The sequence below is a fragment of the Taurulus bubalis genome (assembly GCF_910589615.1).
Source record: "Taurulus bubalis genome assembly, chromosome: 3".
NCBI lineage: Eukaryota > Metazoa > Chordata > Actinopteri > Perciformes > Cottidae > Taurulus > Taurulus bubalis.
In genome coordinates this window covers 27,044,716-27,065,127 of record NC_136591.1, presented here as the reverse complement: position 1 = coordinate 27,065,127, position 20,412 = coordinate 27,044,716, and the positions used below count along the sequence as shown (strand labels likewise).

Below are 20,412 nucleotides of genomic sequence, written 5' to 3'. Positions count from 1 at the left end.
GTGTCGGTAGCAAACAAGGCAGCTTCTCCGTGGTTCAGCAAATTACATTTCTCAAAGTTTGAAGGACCTCATTATCCAGAAGTCATGTAACTGTCAGTAAACTGCTGACTGACCAAACTTAAATTTACCCTTATTTTTCAGTTATGCGGGACTTGTTTTTCCTTCTGGTTTCTGTTGGGACATTTTAATGTTTCACCTTGTGATTTAGGATGATAAAAATGTTGGAATTTTTAGGACTCCCTTAAATCTCCTTTTGTCCGGAGTTAATGTCACCCTATCAGTTAAATATTAATTTAAAAAAAATCCCCCTTGTGCCATTGCTCACAGAACAACCCTCCATAAAAGCTTCAGCCACAAAGATGAACAGATCTTGACTAGTCTTGTGACAGGTTAAATGTCTCCAAAGAGATGTAAAGCAACATTTTCCAAAGCGTATACATTTATGTTTAGTCTGGTCGAAACTTAAACTAGGAGAGACTTTAGATTTTAGATTAATAACATTATGTTTCTATCAGGTGGTGTACATTTGGGACTGTTTTTGAAGGCTCTAGCTCGGTGGTGCGTTTAAGTGTTTCTGGAAAGCTGGTATCTCAAATGATACAGCTAGTTAAAATAATCCCATTGAAAAATCTGAGCAAATTTGGACGGAGGTCAAGATCAAATGTTTTTAGACAGACGATGAAGACATAAACCCAGGGATTTAGACAACGAGAGTGGGCCAGGAACACCTGCGCTGTGTTTAGGTTGCAGCTTGGCCCTAGAGGGGGATCAGATGGCAGCCAGAGACAGAGACAACGACTCGGAGGACAGGCTTATAACTTTCAAATCAACAACAGCCTGTGATCACAGATGTGCCCAGCCAATGAACCTGCATCCGCCCACTCGCACAAACAAAACACGTGCACTAGGGGTTTCGCATCAACCAATACACACATGCTGGAGATTTGATTCTTCTCACTGGCTAGTAAACGCTTACTCACACTCAAAAATGCATATTGTATGAAGCGCAACCAGAAACAAGCACAAACTCGCCAACCAAACACACACACGACATAGTGAACACACACCATTTGTTTTGTTGATGCCTCTGACTGTTCTTCTGCCTGGCCTTTTTCACACTAAATTGCCTTTCAGAAACAGGAAGAAAAGAATCAATCCCTTTTCAGTTTTTACCTTAATGTGTGGCTTTTCTTTCATATGAAAATGAAGATAGTCGACTGTGCTGTACACGGCCCTCACTGAGCCTCCCTCACCCATAAATATACATGCAGGCTGCTGCACACTCATGCAAATCCACTACATTTGCAGCTTGGAAACTGAACTCTAAATCCATCTCCAGGACTAATCACAGGTCGCTTTCAGTGCCGTGACATCCCTGGGACACCCACATCAGTCTTTGACACATTCATTACCCCAAACCAATCCTCGTTTCCGCTTCCATCTCCTCTCATTCTCTGCCTCTTTTCTTTGGGTGGACAAAGGGCTCCTGATTAAAACCGCGCCTTGTCCACCTCCTGTAGCGATGCGTTTGGGCGACATATTAGGGGAAAATCAAATGGCTTTGCACAATTTCTGTGCCTGCCATCTCATGCTGGCAATCTCACATGCTGCCCATTTCACCCATTCTGGCACTTCAGGGGAGGACTCACACACCTTGTAAGCTTATTGAGGGGAAATATAACAAGACTGCATCTCTGTGTGTTTGTTAAGGAAAACTCAAGTGGGATTGTTTGGACAGAACAAAAAAGACAGCCTTGTGGACTTAATGCATCTCTTTGTCATTTAGGCAACATTTTGTGGAAAGAAGAATTAAAGCTTTTTGAACTGTATGTCAACAGCAGAATGCTTGTAACATTGGGAGGGTGGGTTTAATTTTATGTGAGCAAAGGATGCAGAGGAGGAGACGTGAAAGACAGGAGATGTCAGGTGGTGAATGCAGGCTCTTCTCCCCTGTCACAGACACTTCGGGAAAAGTCTGGCAGGTTGCTGTCACCGGAAAAAAGTTCCTGAAATCTTTCTCTTACTGCTGATGTATCACTAATTCTATCTCTTTGGATATCCAGATAAACAAATAGTCATTTATCAGCACTCATGATTATTCTTGGTGTGAAACAATGACAAACTCTCAGGAGACTCACAGCGGAAGTGTTGTGCAGACAGGTTTGTAGACGACGTTTTGATGGGATACGTCCACCTCTTGGACCGTGGGGCATTGACAGTTTGTGGTCTTTTATTTTCCTTTTGTAAGAAAGACAGGCACAGTCACTCGTTATGGGAAAATTGCTGATTTGGTTAATTATGAGGCATCAGAGAAGTGAGTAATTAGCAAAACCACTTCTGTTCGATTCTGTAGCAGGGATAAATGGCGACGCTACCCCGAAAACGTCAAAGGAAATAGCAATTAATTTAATTTAATTTAATTTTTAAAAAGTTTAATTGTTATCATGGTGATCTGTTAGCCTGAGAGGGTCAGATCATTCTGTTGGATGTTCATCTACCTACTTTGTACGTTTGTGAGAGAGAAATCTCACAAAAACATCTTGTCGATGGTTATTTCCCCCCTAACGGTGCCCTACATGGCGACATACATTTTATCCATCCTCCGCCTGCTGCAGTGTCGCCTTCGGTGACCTCATTTGATTTGTTGATGCTTATTTTGAGAGGTCATTCAATTATGTTTATGAAGGCAAATGTCACATGCAGTGCAAAAAAGACTCCAAAAGATCTGCAAAACCACCTTTCCTGATTAAAGGACATTTTACGGCCACAATTTCATTTTCATTTGCAGTGTAAAATAACAAGTTTTGTTTGATCAGCAGTGCAAAACACTAATGTTATTACATTTGCGATCATATAAAACAGAGGAACAAAAGCTGTTGATTTCTTTTCTGTTGCCTGTTCAATCAAATAATTGTCCACTTAGTTTAGGCTGGTATGAAAGCTGTCATCGGACTAAAAAACCGGTCTCGCTCGTTTTGTAAAAAAAACACAAAAAAACAGTATTAATTCAAACCAAATTACTTGTGTGAAAGCAACTTTTGATTGGGGAGACCTCACACTGGGTTGCGGTCCACTGAGGATGTACTTCTGTAATTTCCAAGAAGCTTTAAAATGTCTGCTAGTGAATCTGTGTTTGTCCGCTGCTCTTTAATATTCTCCGTTACCTCTCCTCTCGCCTCTGAATGTTTCCTGCTGTGTTATCAAACCTGCAGCAGCTTTGTAGTAAATGTGTCAACAGTTTGATATTTTTTCTTCCGACAGGACAACAAAAGGATTGCTTAGCCATTACAAAGGGAATACATTGAAGGGAAAGCGTTGAGAACAGTTGAACCGGGCAACTCAGGCGTCCTCATTATGGCATTCATGAGTTGTGGATTCAAGCGCAGGCTCTCTCATCTTTTTGTCGACGGAAATATATGTGCACGTGTGTTAACATAAATTCAATACAGATTTTGTTGTGTGTGTGTCTTGAATTGATTGTGTTTCTATTGTGTCCCTAATGTACCCCTTCTACACCTCACTGACAAAAATGTTTTTTGGCAGTAGTCGTTGGGCAATTATGGCCTGGAAATCCAGTCTCCTTCATGTGTGTCTGTCATCAGCACCGGATGACCCAGGCCTAAACGATGCTTGTGAAAGTGTGAAAGGGTTCATCAGTCTGTACGGCCATTGAATAGTGATGCAGGTCTGTGCAGGAGAAGGGCTCCGGTCGTCCACTCCTCCGCCTCAGTTCACTGTCAGCTCTCCACTCCGCTTCCTGCTGCCTGTCAGCGGAGAGCGAGCCATTGCTGAAACCACAGGGGAGCCTCTGCATTCAAAAACAGACTTTTGTTTCAAACAACCATCTTCCAGAAATTTTCTCAAACATTCCACACAGATCTGAGTGCGTCCTCTGACAGCCAGATAAAACACACGCGCACACACAGCCACAGCCCGACCGGCAGAGCTCAAATACATGCACAGATTGGCAGCCGCAGTTTGAGAAAAGTCAGATGATTTGCTGTCCTGCGAATGAAGCCAACCATGTTTGATCAGTTGTCACACAGCCTTATTTTATTTATTTTTATAGCAGTGGTTTTTCAGTAGATTTAGTTTGTTGTTCTGTGTGTGTGTGTGTGTGTGTATTTGTGAGGTGTCTGTCTGACGCAGAGATGTAAACAGGGAGTTGAGACTAGGTCCCCTTGTATTTATGTCCCATGGTGTTTGAAAAGAAAGATGCTTTGTTGATGAGAGGAATTCACGGTACGTGTGTGTGTGTGTGTGTGTGTGTGTGTGTGTGTGTGTGTGTGTGTGTGTGTGTGTTGTCTTGTTGTTTCATGCAGACAGCTTCGTTTTTTTGAGTGTGTGCGATTTATGATTTGTGGACGAATCTGAAGCCTCTGTCCCCAATTTGTGCTCGATAACAGAAGAGTTGGCAATGAAGCCAACGACGATGTTTGCACACATCAAGTGAAGATGATAATGATCTTGTGTGCAATCTCATTTAGCCAGTTTGTTGTGCCTACTTTTACTATTTTGTATGTGTTTTTTTGAGCCTTGAAAACTTCTGTGTGTTGATGTCAGTGGCTCCTGTTCTGTTTGTTTGTCAGCTTTTGCGTTTTTTTGCGTTTCTCAGTCTCATGGTCCTGTATTGTTGTTTTTCAGTCACCAGACACAGACAACCTGTTGGGACCATCCAAAGATGACGGAGCTCTACCAGTCACTAGGTAAGAAACGCACACAATCGCTTAGTATCTTCAGTACCTTGAATTATCTTGATCCAAACATCTAGTTAAATGGGCAGTTTATCTTATTACAAAAAAAGATCCTAAACCACCAAAGCATGGAGTTAATTTCATTCTAGTGCCCCAAGTATTAAAACATTTTCAACTGTGAAATATCTGTCCAGAAACCATATTCATGTCACTCTGGATAATCCCCCAAATTCACTGTGCCCTGTTTTAAAGTATTTCTACAGTTACAAGTTCCAATGAAAAGTTTTCAAGGTGTGTTCTCGGTTTTCTTGTGGACCCACAATCCTGTGGACTCATTTCTCTCTCGTCTGGTTAGTTTACTCTTCGGATTTAACTTGATGAAAACTGCACCTTGATCTTCTCGCTCTTTCTCCTGCTCCTTGTTAATATCCATATGCGCGTGTCGGCCCCAGTGGGTTGGCTAGTATGACCGCACTTTAATGAGCAGCCGGATAAGTAATACGCTGTGAAACTTTGGGAGCGAACTTTAGGCAAGTAGCTCAACAAATAGCACCGGGCCCCTCTGAGACAGAACTCACTAACCTAATTACACAGTCCACATTAGCCCCCCCCCCCCCCCAGTCATCTCCATAGACAATAACTAACAAAAATGTGTCTGTCATTGAAGACAGAAGGCCTGCTTATGTTACTCAGTGCAACAGAAATCTGCCCACTATGTGTTCTGATTTTCTGCTTCTGTTTGCTTTTTGTCTGTGCGCCTTTCATCTCTTTGTTTCTGCCCCCGTCTGTAGCGGACTTGAACAATGTGAGATTCTCAGCATACCGAACAGCCATGAAGATCCGCAGACTACAGAAAGCACTGTGCTGTAAGTAAGGCGCACATACACTCGAACACACCGTAGTACCTGCAGTCGTGATTTGTTTCTTTTGAAGTCTGAGTGCAACGAGGGGCTGCAGTGATGATTTGAAGCTCTGCCAGATGCTGTGCCAGAACAGCGCAGAAGCCAAGGATATATTTTGGATTTAAAATTACACACTCTGTATCAGTGTCTGTATGGGCATGATTCTGACCATGCACAGTCACAGCTGGTGAACGCGTTAAACCTGTTGAGTATAGCCTCATTTGGTGTGCACAGGTGGGATTTATTTCGGCTTTGCTTCCCCCCCCCCAAAAAAAAAACGTTCTCAACACAAGAGCCGCTGTCTTCTCGTTTATAATGGAAGCTTTGATAAAGGCAGCTATTACCGACAGCCTCAGGTGGCTATCAAACCCATGTACACACATATTCGCACACACTGCAGGTGCATGCAGACTCAACCAGCACGACAGCAGATACTTGTGCTCAGCACAGTGTAATAATGTTGACAAATGTGAACTATTATCCAGCTGTTGACATTATGATGGAACACACGCTGCGAGCCCACGCTGCACATTTACATCCTGCTGCTTGTAGGAAGTTTGTTTTGAATGCATGTTGCAACAAAACAGATGAAATATACCACGCCTCATGCCGTTGTGTGTGTGTGCAACGTAGGCATGTACACCTGAATAACCGTGGGTATCAAAGTGTTTTTGTGTTTGTTGGTTGTTAATGAGTTTGAGTGATTCAAACGTATTAGTTTGCTATCTCATATTGGCTCTCTGATCGCATGCGTGTGTTTCTGATGGGAATGCTTTAGCCGGAGTGATTTCGACTTGGGGCACTGCAGTTCAATTTCATCCATTAGATTAGAACCGTCATGGCGCAAAACACTCACGCACACACTCACACACACAATCACACATGCCAGACATACCACACAGCAGAAGGATCAGTAGTTATTAGTTATTAGCCTGGATTCATGTGGAAGCTTTGCTTGGAGACCTTTGTGTGCTTGTAAGAATGTTTGTAAGTGTGTGTGTGTGTGTGTGTCATTCCCTCACACACATGCATGAGTACACACACACACACACACACACACACACACACACACACACAGACAGGGATCCTATCAAACGTCTAATTGGGTTAAGTCTGTGCCAGGGGGTTGGTGCAGCACAAATGAGCTTGCGTGGCATCCTGCTCACTTGCCACGGCCTCTCATATCTCCAGGTTTCCTATCTGCGTGTGACGTGAAAAAGCTAGACGGAAGCAAAGTTTTGCTTTCTGACGGCATTGGCTGCACTGCTGTGACCGCTCCACGCGGATACGCTACACGAATGACTGCTTTTTGGGAACCAGGAGGGTAACGTAAGGCAAGGAGCCGTAGAGGGCTTTGCAAGGAGCATGCAACAGGGCAAGTGAGGGGACTGAAGTGAGGAGTAAAGGGGAGCGGGATGCGGGCTCTAGGAGAGGAAGTTTAAATGGTTTGTGGAAATGAGTCAGAGGAAGAGATGCATACAGAGCAATAGAGGGTTCACGGCTCATGAAAAACTATGTTGCTCTCAAGTATATCTGTAAAACGTTTCTTAACCTCCTGTATTTTAGTATTTGTTGGATGGAAACAGTGCACTGTGATCAGTACCTTGCAATATACATAAGACGTATACATTTTATTTAGTAATGCTCTACTATATATCCACAATTTAATAACCTTTATTTTGTAGGGGTGTAAACAAATATTGATGCTCTTGAGTATCACTCTATAATGTTTTTTGGATACTGTATTGATTATCAAAGACACTGTATTAAGAAATACAGTGTCTTTATTCAAAAAATCCTGCAAGCACTTAATTGATAGAGGCCAATATTAATTATTTTGCTCACATTGCACAAAAGGTACTGCTATTATGTTGGTTATTACAGGGACTGTAATAAATGCACATACAGATCCCACTGTTCTGATTGCATAAAGAAGTTAACTCCAATATAATGCATATGGTGGAATGTTAGTGAGAGTTTTCCTAATTAGTTTTCCTAATTAGTTTTTAAATATATCAGCTTGCCTACAGTAATATATAGGAATATATTTAATCGTAACCGCTGAATCCTGATACATATCGTTTTGCCACATTCATACCCTGCAAACCAATATCTGCCCCGTCTCATGGTCCAATTTACTATATGGCGCTAATATTACAGAGCAGACACTCCCATAACGTTTTGCTGCTGAGTGCAATTTGCTCTTCTTTTGCATTTGATTGCAAATATCCATATAGCAAAGTATAAATGTGCTTGAGGCTAGAGCAGTGATTGTGAGGGGGGAGAGTCAGCCTGAGCAAGAAAGGGAAAATAATTAAGCCCAGGATTTGGGAAAGGAGGAAAGAAAAGAAATGATTTATTCCTTTTTATAATAACCTTATTTTTCAGGTCTTTCTTTTCATTGTGTGTTTTCAAAAATTACATGAAGTACAGCTTTATTCATTTATTTTTCATGACACAATAGTCAACTTTCAAATTGGCTTTGAAAGGGGACAATTTTGTGCTAAATATATTCGTATTACCGAATTAAAGAGCACAGGAGCACCAAGATGCAATTAGCTTGGCAGCACAGTTAGGCATGCATTTCACCCCCTTGCTTTGATAATTATGTGGTTTCTTTCTGTCTGCAAAAGCCGCGCAATCATTTTTGTGAATTTGCTCCTGTGTTCTTTTTGCACTACTGTCTCCATGCTTTCAACAGAGGTGGGGTTAACAGTTCAACCTTTCCTGTGAACCTTAAGTAAAGCACTAAGAATCCAGTCTCAACCTGAATTTGCCCTTATTTAATCTATAATCTGATTTGTGTAAAAACACTGGGTCCCAAATGCATACTAGATACTAATTTGAGTCAACAGTATATTCACAATTCACAATCGTCTTAAATGAGTAGTTTAACATTTGGGTGAAAGGGAATAAGCACATTTACCAGAGTGCCAATCTATTTCTGAAACTAATTTAAACTTGTGACTCCAAGAGGAGTCAGTAGGATTAGCTCTGGAATAGAGCATATGAGTGGTGTCCCAATTCCATACAATTTATATTCAGCATGTACTCCATACTGTGAGATAATGCACAGCATTACAGTACCAGAGAACATTTGCATTGCATTGTGGGAAAGTAGCGTGCCTCCACAGCACGCTGGACTGTGTATAGTATGCATGCTGTCACTTTTCTAGTGGGAACACGCTACAAGCCCAGAACTGAATCGATATGTTGATTTTTTTTTTTTTTGCTTGATGGAAATGATATCCATAGATGATGAAAAATGACATGTTAAGATTGTGTATTGGTGTTCAAACACTATGAATCCCACGTTTTCAGTTTATGGATGTGAGGGACCAGCTTCGGAAAGTGTATTGTGTTTTATCCATTTGGCTTCTTTAGGGTTTTGTTCCAAAAGACTTGATTAGCTAGTTTTCTTAAATATTCTCTTCTTCTACTGTCAAGATACATGACGATGGAAGTTTAATTGAGATATTGATATTAATTGATTCCATTTTTTCTTTGTCTCTGAAGATGTAGCCAACAAATTCAATTACAAGAAAACTAGACTCTAAGTCTGACATTTCTTCCTCGTTTGTCTTTTTCTGTTGAGATTTCCCTCTGATATTAATATTTCACCACAATGATCTGCCTGCTCTGTGTCTGTACTCCCTGCAGACTCTCACAGTTAGTTGTTTTGAATCATTTTGGACAAAATATCAGTCAAGTCTGCATTTTATAAGTGCCTCTATGAATAGTCTATGCCATTTTCAGCTCCTCGATCCTGTTCAGATTTGACATTTTTAGAAAAATTGCTGCTGAAAGCCCATTGAACAAGTCGGAAAGGTTACTAATGGTTCTTACTACCTCTTTCTTTTGGTCCTGTCATCTCTATTACAAAAAAAAAAATATGTTCCTTCTCTTTGTTCTCGTTCTAACCTTCCTCCTTTCTCCTCTCTTCTTCACTTTCACTTTCCTCCCCCTCCTCCTTGTTTCTGTCCTACACTTCTCATCCATCTCTTCTCATCTACAGTGGACCTGTTGGACCTCAGCGTGGCCCAGAACACCTTTGAGCAGCACAAGCTCACCAACAACAATCAGCTGCTGTCTGTCCCCGACGTCATCAACTGCCTGACGTCCATCTACGACGGCCTGGAGCAGGAGCACAAAGACCTGGTCAACGTGCCGCTCTGCGTCGACATGTGTCTCAACTGGCTGCTCAATGTTTACGACACGTACGTATGCCATCTGTCACATTTAGGATGGAGGATTATGCACCGGCCTCTTTCTTTTCTAAATTTGTCACAGATTACGACAAAGCCTTTCGCCACCTGCCTCCTTGCCTTTCGAAAATGTAACTAATCATTGCAATCAGGGTTGCTACAATATCGAGTTTGTATACACATCTAAACATGCGCTACGCAATACAGCGTGTAAAATGTCCTAAATCAAATGAAAATGGCAGAACTGATACATCACTATGCTTTAGCATTTATAAATCCATCTGCGTTGGTGGCGTCTGTGCATAATGATTATGTTATACGTATTTACACGCTCGTATCTATATACATATTGTGGCAATGTCAACATGCTATGTACACCAGCAAGTGCATTATTTACATGTTCATATTTGCTCTGCACTGGCCTACACAGCATGGACATACTGCATAATCATATTAGTGTTCACATGCTTACTGGTCTAAACATTGTTTGTGGGTGCTCAGAAAATGGAATAATAATCGCACCAGCTCTCACCCACAATGACAGAAGTATAAAAGCACACACACACTTGAATAATCCTCTTTCTAAGCACTTTTCTATCACTGCTGTTGCATATAATACAGATCTGAATTGAACTGAACACACGTACACATATTGTTTATACACAAATATCCACCCACAATATATAAACTGGCTCATTGACTGTGTGTGTGTGTGTGTGTGTGTGTGTGTGTGTGTGTGTGTGTGTGTGTGTGGTCCATGTGTGTGTGTGTGTGTGGTCCGTGTGGTCCTTGCAGTGGCCGCAGTGGGAAGATCCGCGTCCTGTCTATGAAGATCGGTGTGCTCTCTCTCTCCAAGGGACACCTGGAGGAGAAATACAAATGTAAGTAGCAATGTACACATGCACTGTCCAGGCCAGTCTGCGGCGAGTCCATCCTTTACTCTTCCAGCAAAGCTGCAATCCCAGCTGTATTAATCAAACTCGCAGAAAGAAAGAAAGAAAGAAAGAGATAGAGAGGAGCTGGAGAGCAGGTCGTCTAATTGCATGAGAGACCTCCTACGTGTTTCCCCTGTTCTTTATTTAATTTTCTATTCTGATTTATTTTTGAGGATTAGCAAGCGGGAATATAGGCTTGCTGCACTGGGAGGAGACTGTCATTCTGGCTTCCTGCTCTTTGTTTCTGGTTCTTTATCTCTCTCTGTCTATCTTCCACTGCTGTCACTGCTCACACCATTGTTCATCCATCCAACAGTGCCCCTTTGTCTTCTGTCCTGTCTTACTTACTCTTACTTTCCCTCTTTTCTTCATCCTCCTTCCCCTCTTCGTCTTTCTCCTCCCTGTCTCTTGCCATTGCATTCCTGAGCCTATTCGTTCCACTGGCAGTTTCTATTAGCCTGAGAAGGGTATCAACCATGCTTGATTGCGTTGTTCTTCCTTTACTCTTTTGGAGTCTCATTTGCTATCAGTCCATTGCACATAGCCACAGTGCAACACGCACATACACTAAGCCGGGCGTGGTGTCATTCCACACTCTTATTGTGACAGTTGTGCATGTCAATTGGAATCTTGTGTCAGAAGTAGTGAGTTGGAGATGTGTGTGTCGATCAGTCAGACAACTCAAGGGGGGGGGGTGTCGGAAGCGGGCCACGAACACACGTCATTATTGCCGTATGCATGTACCGCGCGCACACACTCACTTAACAGGAGCTGGCATCGGGGCCAGGCTTCACACAGAGATCAAAGTCAACTGCAAGCGGAGCAGAAAGACCTGTCATGCCCTTCGTTTCCCCCACTCCCCTCTCCTCTTTTTATGGATTACCCTCTCTGCTCTCTTTGCTCAGTTTTTGCATGAGCTCTGGAGATGTTCCATAACTTTATCTGAAATATAACGTGTTTACTGCCCGAAGCCTGCAAGTCACTGGGCAGGCATCCATATCCAGTAACAGCTCTGTCAATCGTCTGGGAGAGTGTGGGGGAGAGTTGGAAGCAGGAAGAGAGAGAGAGAGAGAGAGAGAGAAAGAGAGATTAGAGGAGGAAGAACCTGGCATGAAAGAAGTAAGACAGATAGATTAAAAATGCATCTCTTCCCTGATTTCTTCTGTCCTCCCTCCCACCTCCCACCCACATAACACACTCACACTTTCCCTCCCACTCTGTGCTATTATGCCACACGTTCTCCCTCTACATCTATTTATACCTACGTCTTTTATTCTAAATGTCACCCACATGCATTGATTCTTTCACCCACTCCCTCTTTCTCTTTTTTGTCTCTTTCTGCCTCATCCCACCTCCACCCTACCCCATCAGACCTCTTCAGCCAGGTAGCGTCATCAGGCGACACATGTGACCAGAGGCAGCTTGGTCTGCTGCTCCATGAAGCCATCCAGGTGCCGCGGCAGCTCGGGGAGGTGGCCGCCTTCGGAGGCTCCAACATCGAACCCAGTGTCCGCAGCTGCTTCCAGCACGTATGTTCACACGCAGACACACACAAGCATGTAGTTGTGCACTGAACTCATACATGTCAGTGTACTTATACACACATCTGAGGAATATATAAGCATGTAGCCTCACATAATAGTCTTACTACCTAATGGATCACAGGCATGGGGAGGAGCAGGCATTACAAAGCACATCAGAGTTCATGTTCTCCTTTCATTATAAAATCACAATTCTTACCCTAATGTCAGTAAACAGACTCCATGTGAGAAATGATGATAACAATTTACTCAAAGTGAGAAAGACAAATCTCTCAATGCATCAAATTGCAATATAAAACAAAAAAAGATGATGACTTGAAGCTAATTTGATAGTTGATTAATCATCAAAAACAATTGCGAAATGCCCTAAAAAACTCAACAACGTTCTGCTTCCAACCTCACAAATATGAATATTTGCTGGTTTTCTTCGCACTCTGTTAGATTAAATTGAGTAGTTTGGATTTTGTTGGTCAAACAATCATTATTTTATGACATTTTCTAGGCCAACCTTCTCAATGAAGAAAATAATTAGCAACTTAATTGCTAAAGAAAATAATAGTTGCAGCACTAACGCAGCCCGGGGCTAGTTAAGGATTACCATGTTGCACCAGAACCACTAGGGCACAACACTAAATAGCATATCCACATATTCAGGTGTTTAATGTGTTGGGAGCCCTGCAGTATAGTGGAAGAACCTCCCCAGGCAGATAGTTCGCAGTTTTGTATCTACTACAAACAAATCTGGTGACTGCCATCTGCTGCGGTTTAAATACACTGTAACAAAAACAACGGCTGACATTCCACTTTTATCCCAAGAATATATATTTTTTTATAAATAAAACCCTTCTTGTCACACTCTGTTTGACATGAATCAACATCTACGACGTGATACAGTGTTCGAAAAGCTGAACTGAGATTTATTGTGGTTACTGTTCCACTGCATTGTAACATAGCTGGAACGGTCTCTGCCAACAACTCTGCACCAGCTCCTGAATGTACCCGTGGGTTTGTCTGGCTTTATGTACGTGTAAAGGTTTTAGAGTCACAGTAGCCAAAGGTAGGTCATAGTGGTCAGTATATTTTGAGTCACATTACCGATAATAGTTTTTGGCAGGTAATCAGTACTGTAAGAGATTAAGTTTCGGTGCATCTTCCCAAAGTTAATTGTCATTAAGCACCCCAGACTCCTCCGTGTCTTCCAGCCTTGTAACGCCTGCCTCTCTCAATCCTGTAAAAGTGCTTCAATATTTAAGCTCTGCTGACCAACCATGAAGCCTCAAATGGCTTCCAGTCTTCTGCTGGCTGTCCTCTAGTGTTTTACAGCAGCCAGCTAACCACTTTCCTCTGGTTTATCTCCGGACGTTACTGGCATTTAATGACGTCTTCATCCCCCAGGATTGGCCGTTCATTTTTCTCACTCTTCCTTCCCTGGCTCGAGCTTCGTAAGTCATAAATGGGAGCCAAACATTAAAATTGGGAAGCTATAAATTTCACTGATCTCCTCCGCCGCGCCTCTCAAAAATAGCAGAGTGAGGCAGTTTTGAACCTTCTATCTCTTTTCTTCACAAAATAATGGAAAAGGGCAAACAATTCATCCTCTGGATTACATATTAATACACACACATGCACACAGAGAGGTGAGCATGCACATGTGCACCGACTTGATCAGGAATTGATGTGCCAGCTGTCGTTCAGGTGCTCGTTAATCATTCAATAATCAAACCAAGTTGGCAGGTAGAAACCAGACAGTCACTCTCTCTCTCTCTTTTATTTACCACACAAATGGAAGCAGAAGCCACCTGTGTGTCAGTCTGCCCTGCCAGTGACACTTTACTCACCCAAACCATTTGTTTTAATGGGCCTGTGATGAACGAGTTGCACAGCCATAAATATGGCCTCGTTCACTGTTCCTTTGTCACTCGTTCGTTTATCCATCCGTCCATCTCTCCATCCTTTCAGCCATCTCTCCTCTGCAGTAGTTAATCTGTAAGTGCTATGATTCTGCTGTTAGATGACATGGCGGAGGGACAGGAGGCAACGATGAGACTAACGTATGGGAATGGAGAGACAGAGACATGCTCTGGTTGTGCAGAGGAAGGTCAAATGGAAGGGCGAAGGGTGTAAAGATGATTTGAGATGTCATCAGGATGGAAGTTTAATTGGCAGTGTTCTCATTTTCCAACCAGTTACTTCCAGAAGCCTTCTTATATTATGCCCTTCAACTCATCTCAAAGAACCCACACTTAATTAACATTTCATTTTATGGTTTTTGAAACGGCCATATTATTCACCGAACATTAAAGATAATTCACGATTGATCACCTAAATGCATTTACCCAGATGATCTTCAGGCCTGAGTGTCATTTGACATTTTTTGACAACAGTTTGACCGCAGTTTCAGAACCGATACCTATTTTTAGTTATTAAAACATGTTTTTCTACCACTGAACAAAATGTTCAAATGTTCAATGTTGTCTAAACAAAGGCAGCTGTACAATAACCTACCTCATGGATTACAGTCTGTAGGTTACAAATTGTAACAGTGAAGAAGAGCACAAATCTGAATGCATATTTGATGCCAGTTTTTGATACTTGACCTGTTTGATTTTGTGCTATGAACTCATTAAACATATCACAAATTAAAACTCACTGGTGAATGTTTTTACTGTCAACCAACTGCAAATATTGATTAAGTGAGCCAATCCCTGATTTAAATTTCCATGTTGGAATGTGCGTCTAGTTACTGGTACTTGTTTTGCACCTTGAATTTATTTTCAGGAACATATGCTAATAATATTGAGACACTTACAGTCTTGCACACCATAATCCTTGGGAAGGGATCAGGGAACACACACACACACACGCACACACCCACACCCTCTATTCTATTCCCCCTGATTATTCTCTCCTGTTACAAATGTATTCAGCCCTTTGCTCCATTTGCTGCCCTTTTTGTGTGTCAGGGATGATGGAAAGGTCGTCTTTGATTTGTTTAGCGGGAACAACAGCCACGTCAAAGTTTCTCAGCCGGTGTTGACTTTTCCAATGAGCTCATTATAATCTGCAGTCAAGCAAATAATCTCCTGAAATATAATTTGTGGGGGAAAAAATGGTGCCTTGTACTGTTTCTTCTTATTGACAGGTTGGTTTTAAAAGGTACACATGTTGGACAAAAGTGGACACTGTTTTTTTTAGCTGGTTGTTCTTCGTTGCTCTGCAAGTAAACAATTACACCTCCAAAAGTTTAGAGCAGCAGTTCAGAGTGGGGATTTGGGGATGTATTTTACAGCTACTTGTACGGAGCAATATCAATGTTTATTGTTTGATATTTCAAACAATAGACATGAATAGAGAGCTCATAAAAAATATTGAATCTTGGGCCACAATTCAAGGCCGTAATGCACCTTAGGGAATTGTCATTTTTATATGTATGGTCATCTTAAAATTGTCTGCATCTTTATTAGGCTTTCAGTAACGAGCGAAGAGTTACAGCCTGTTTTTCAATAATGCAAATGATGTTGTGGATGTTTCTCTATCATGACACAAAGTGCCCTCACAGTTTACCAGCTTTGTTGGAACTTTAATAGAAACTGTAAACTGAACTTTTGATTGGAATGCTCCTAACTCTCGGCCCCGCCTCTTTTACACCTAGGTGACCAATAAGGTGGAGCTGGAGCCTAGGCAGTTTGTTGATTGGATGCGTCTGGAACCCCAGTCCATGGTTTGGCTTCCTGTCCTGCACAGAGTGGCTGCTGCAGAGACGGCAAAACATCAGGCCAAGTGTAACATCTGCAAGGAGTGTCCTATTGTCGGCTTCAGGTGAACACGCACACGCACACACACAAAATACAGAGACAAGTCTGCAACATGTGATCGGCCTCACCCACAAACACTGAATGTGGCAGTGTTCCGTGTTGTTCTCTCCTGGTTGAGCATAAAGGGCAGATCTGCTCTGGAGGGCAGGCATTTATCTAAATGTCAACAGCTGATACACCACTGACTAAATACCATCCGGTGGTTTGCAAGGAAACATACACACATCCTCACAAAGGCAGCAACACGCTCAGACACACAAACGTGCGGTGCACTTCCAAATTCACAAAGTTCACAAAGAGCTGATTGGCTGGCAATAATCCATAACAGACCACCCCCGCGCGCGCTTGTAAGTACCATAAACACACACACACACACACACACACACACACACACACACACACACACACACACACACACACACACACACCGCTGCCTTTGTTACAGCTGGTTCCTGGTCGTATCTTACACAGTAACAACAGGTAAGCAAAGATGTGCGTTGCTGTTCAACAGCTGTCGTCAATTTATCATACAATTTCACTTTTCACTGACCAGTTGTGCAGGGAAAAGCTTTTTCCGTGGCTGGAGATATGTGTAACACTATGCCAAGTGAAGTAGGGTTGCTGGATTGTCCCCTTCAGATTCCTTGCTTTGCCAGCAAAAAGAGAAATACAGTCAGACATTTGATGAAGCACACGTCTGCCAAGTTCTGTCATTGATCGATGAGAGGGAGCAATGGAGGGAATTGCGGAAAGAAAGAAGGAGGAAAATGCACAGCAGGCATTTTGTAGATTTCATTTTTCCCTCTTGCAAGTAGCAGTAGTTTTCAAACTAGCATGGTACATGGGATCATCAGCAGATATGCTTACATTTGATAAATGTCAACTCAACAAATTGAGTGGGATCGTTAACAAGCCAAGACCCAGATTCAATATGCACCATGTCCATGTATTGAAACTCGTCCTGGACATGTGCTACATTTGGGTACTTACTTTCAGTGTTAGACCTGCCAACAATAATAAAAATGTAATGGCTTTTTTTTTTTACAAAATGTCAGTGAGATAAAAGACCTTTGGTGTTCTTAATATGATAATTTGTAAGAGTAATAATTTAAAATTGGATATTGACCTTTATTTTTTAAAGCAGTTTTATTTCTTTGGCCATATCCTCTTATTGCCATGGTTTAAATCAGTGATTCCCAACCAGGGGTACATGTAATAAATTAATCCAACTACTCCACAATTTTTGTTTCTACACACTCTACCTTCTAACAACTGCAGAAAAAAAAAAAGAAATCATGATTTGAGAAAAGACAATGATCAGCCTATTTGTGTTGTGGAAAATAAACGTCAAAATAGAACCAACAATATTTCTGTGACGCTGTCACAATAACCAGTAAGCTGCCAGCTACAATGAACTGAATGCAACATCTCACAAACCCGAGTCAGTTGTACCATTGTTATTTTTACTATTATTAATGTCCCTATTCTAATTCCTTTGTTCCCATTTCAAACACTGCTTGAATTGATCGTACATTGCAATTCATATAAGGAACTACATAAAAATACTTTTTTAACAAGAAGATGTTCCCTAATGAGGCCATACAATACAGGATCTATTATTAACCAAATTTGTGAGGGCTGTCTCAGCACCTCCAGCTGTGAAGGTGAATTAATGCCCCCTCTTCATAGTAATATGCTTCATGTCAGTATCTAATGGCGCTTTTGACTTGCTGGTGTCGTGTGCGCTGTTGCTGGTTTTGATATATGGCAGTCTCTCGTAGCTCATCAGTGAGCTAACCTTGGGAGAGCTGGAGAAGAGGGAAAGATAAAAGACTTAAGCTTTAATGTTTGAATGGGTCCTGTCTCAATTGAGCTGTTAAATGGCCTCCTGGCTACAGCTGCTGCTGAGAACAACACCCTGACAGTTATTGTCACGTTGTTGTGTTTTGGTGGAAATCCAACTGTCTGTCACATTGTCAGCACATTGAGAAGGGGGTGCATGTGGAGGATTGTGGTACAGAGTAAGGGGGTTTATCGACAGCTCCCCGGGATGCTTCAGTGTATCCTGGAGATGAATCCTGGTGTTGGGCTGCGTAGGTGCTCACACACAACCTTACATCTCACACAAGTTATATCCACCCACACAACTGCTCAACTCAACTTATCTCGCTTTTGTCTTTCTTTCCTTTCCACACACTCTCTCTCTGTCTCTCTAGGTATCGCAGTCTGAAGCATTTCAACTACGACGTGTGTCAGAGCTGCTTCTTTTCTGGGCGCACCGCCAAGGGCCACAAGCTCAACTACCCCATGGTGGAGTACTGCACGCCGGTGAGGGAGTCTCACACACACACACACACACACACACACACACACACACACACACACACACACACACACACACAAACACACACAAGCACAGACGTGCACACAGACGCAGCTCATCTCACACAGTATCTCTCTTCCACTTGCTCACACTCTTCACTTTTCCGTTTTAATGAAGGCACATTCACACTTACAGCAACACATGTATTCTGATTTACAATATTAATCTCCTACTTTATGCTGAACACAAGCTGTTGATTTGATGTCCAAATATTTTGTAATTCTATAAATTCTTATTTGTTCTGCTGAATGTTTCACCCATATATTATTGGGGAACATCTCATTCCAAAATCATGAGTATCATTATGCTGTAAAACAACACGAAGGGTTCTGGTCTTCCTGCACAAGAGTTTCACCTCGGTCAACTTTTGTCACAATGCAAAACCTTTTGGCAAAGTGCTTTGTCGGCCAATCAAATATATGCAAGGTAACATGCACTGCAGTTTATTTTGTAACATAATCGCTATTTGTACTGTTAAATAGGCGAGTGTCAACGAAAGATAAGATGACATTCACAAGTTAATAATAATACATGGAGCTGTGCATCTTTTGGGGAGTCGGCTAAGCCTTCAGACTCATTAATCTATCACTCAAACTGAACTTTTTATTACTGGACTGTTTTCGGTCTGACAGCCCACCGAGGCCCGTCAGGACTCTGAGATCAAGTCAAGTCTCAGAAAACCACTCGGCCTCATAGTATTATGAAAGTGTTTCATATACAGTATTCCAAGAGGAGAAGAGATTTGTTCATGATTAATGCCAGTTGACATCACTCCGGCCACTTGCCTCTACGTCCTACTTCCCATGCAGTGGATTTCTCCAACTTCTTCAACAATCAACCCTCCTGCCAGACCTCTGGCTTAATTTTAATTCTCATGAACAAATGGTAAAATGCTTGTGGCTCTCTGAGGTCTTCTTATGATTTCTGCCAGAAAGCAATATTTCACTTTACCACTACGCAGAGAGAAGAATATTAGAAAAGGGGGAGCTTGGCGAAATTGAACATTGCCCTGTTTCTCAATTAGGATTGCACACTTGTGGGCCAACTCGTTTCAATATTGCTTAACGTCAATCTTTGAGTGACTCACGTGGAGACGTTTCCCATTTCTGTCTTTTAATTTTCTTTTTCAATTTTGGAAATGGGATAGATATCGACTCTTGGAGAGTAGCTGTAGGGAGTAGTGATTACTCTTCCCTGAGTTAAGATGCCCAGCAGAGTGCCTGCTGCGACTTTGAAAAAACTTTATTTGTGCTGCAGCAACAAACACTTAGGAATGTCGGTTAAAGATTATTACGCAGCTACCGGGCCCATTCATCACTCAGGAGTTTACTGTTTGGCTGCTTTACTGGAAAGGAGGAAATAAACCGTGACTTAAGAGAGGATTCAACTTTCCCCCCAATTTTTCCATGTTGAGCAGCTTCAGCTCAGGAGAAACAGCGGGTAGTCCAGATGGTCCGATGCCCGGCTGCTCCAGTCTGCATTCATGCATGTCGATGAAATGGTAAATGTTGACATTTAGTGTAAGAAATGTGGTTCATCATTCTGGAGTGCAGTTTGTCATTCAGAGATGGATCAATACTGATCTTGGATAGCTTGATTGGATATCGGTTGCTTTAGGTTTATCTGGTATTGGATACTATTATTTTAATACATAACAATTCAGTGCATTTCTATCTATGTACATATTTATAAATGATGTTACATTTTGTTTTACAAAGTTAGGAAAGGGAAGTTTAAGTTAAGCCTGATGTTGCCTTACCCATTAGAGAATGATCCCATTCACTTCCACACAGCGAGTCATGCAGCTTAATAATTAAAAACTGGTATCAGATCAGTGCTCTGCAGTGACCGATACTCAAAGCCCATGTATCTGGACTGAATAAATCACATTGGAGCAGCCCTACTGGTATTCCCAATTCCTGCAATTAATACTAATC

The 20,412-nt window shown here is 41.9% G+C and overlaps 1 protein-coding gene across 1 annotated transcript in view; it reads left to right on the top strand.

Annotated features, from left to right (window-relative positions):
- The window catches only part of utrn (utrophin), a gene marked incomplete at its 5' end in the record, with an annotated part of 158,691 nt that overhangs the window by 111,205 nt on the left and 27,074 nt on the right, over positions 1–20,412 (top strand). Inside the window, 7 exons of the mRNA XM_079215612.1 lie at positions 4,645–4,706; positions 5,486–5,560; positions 9,612–9,813; positions 10,597–10,682; positions 12,108–12,265; positions 15,930–16,096; positions 18,309–18,420. Coding sequence (XP_079071738.1) covers positions 4,645–4,706; positions 5,486–5,560; positions 9,612–9,813; positions 10,597–10,682; positions 12,108–12,265; positions 15,930–16,096; positions 18,309–18,420 — 862 coding nt within the window. The remainder of the gene's footprint in view (positions 1–4,644; positions 4,707–5,485; positions 5,561–9,611; positions 9,814–10,596; positions 10,683–12,107; positions 12,266–15,929; positions 16,097–18,308; positions 18,421–20,412) is intronic.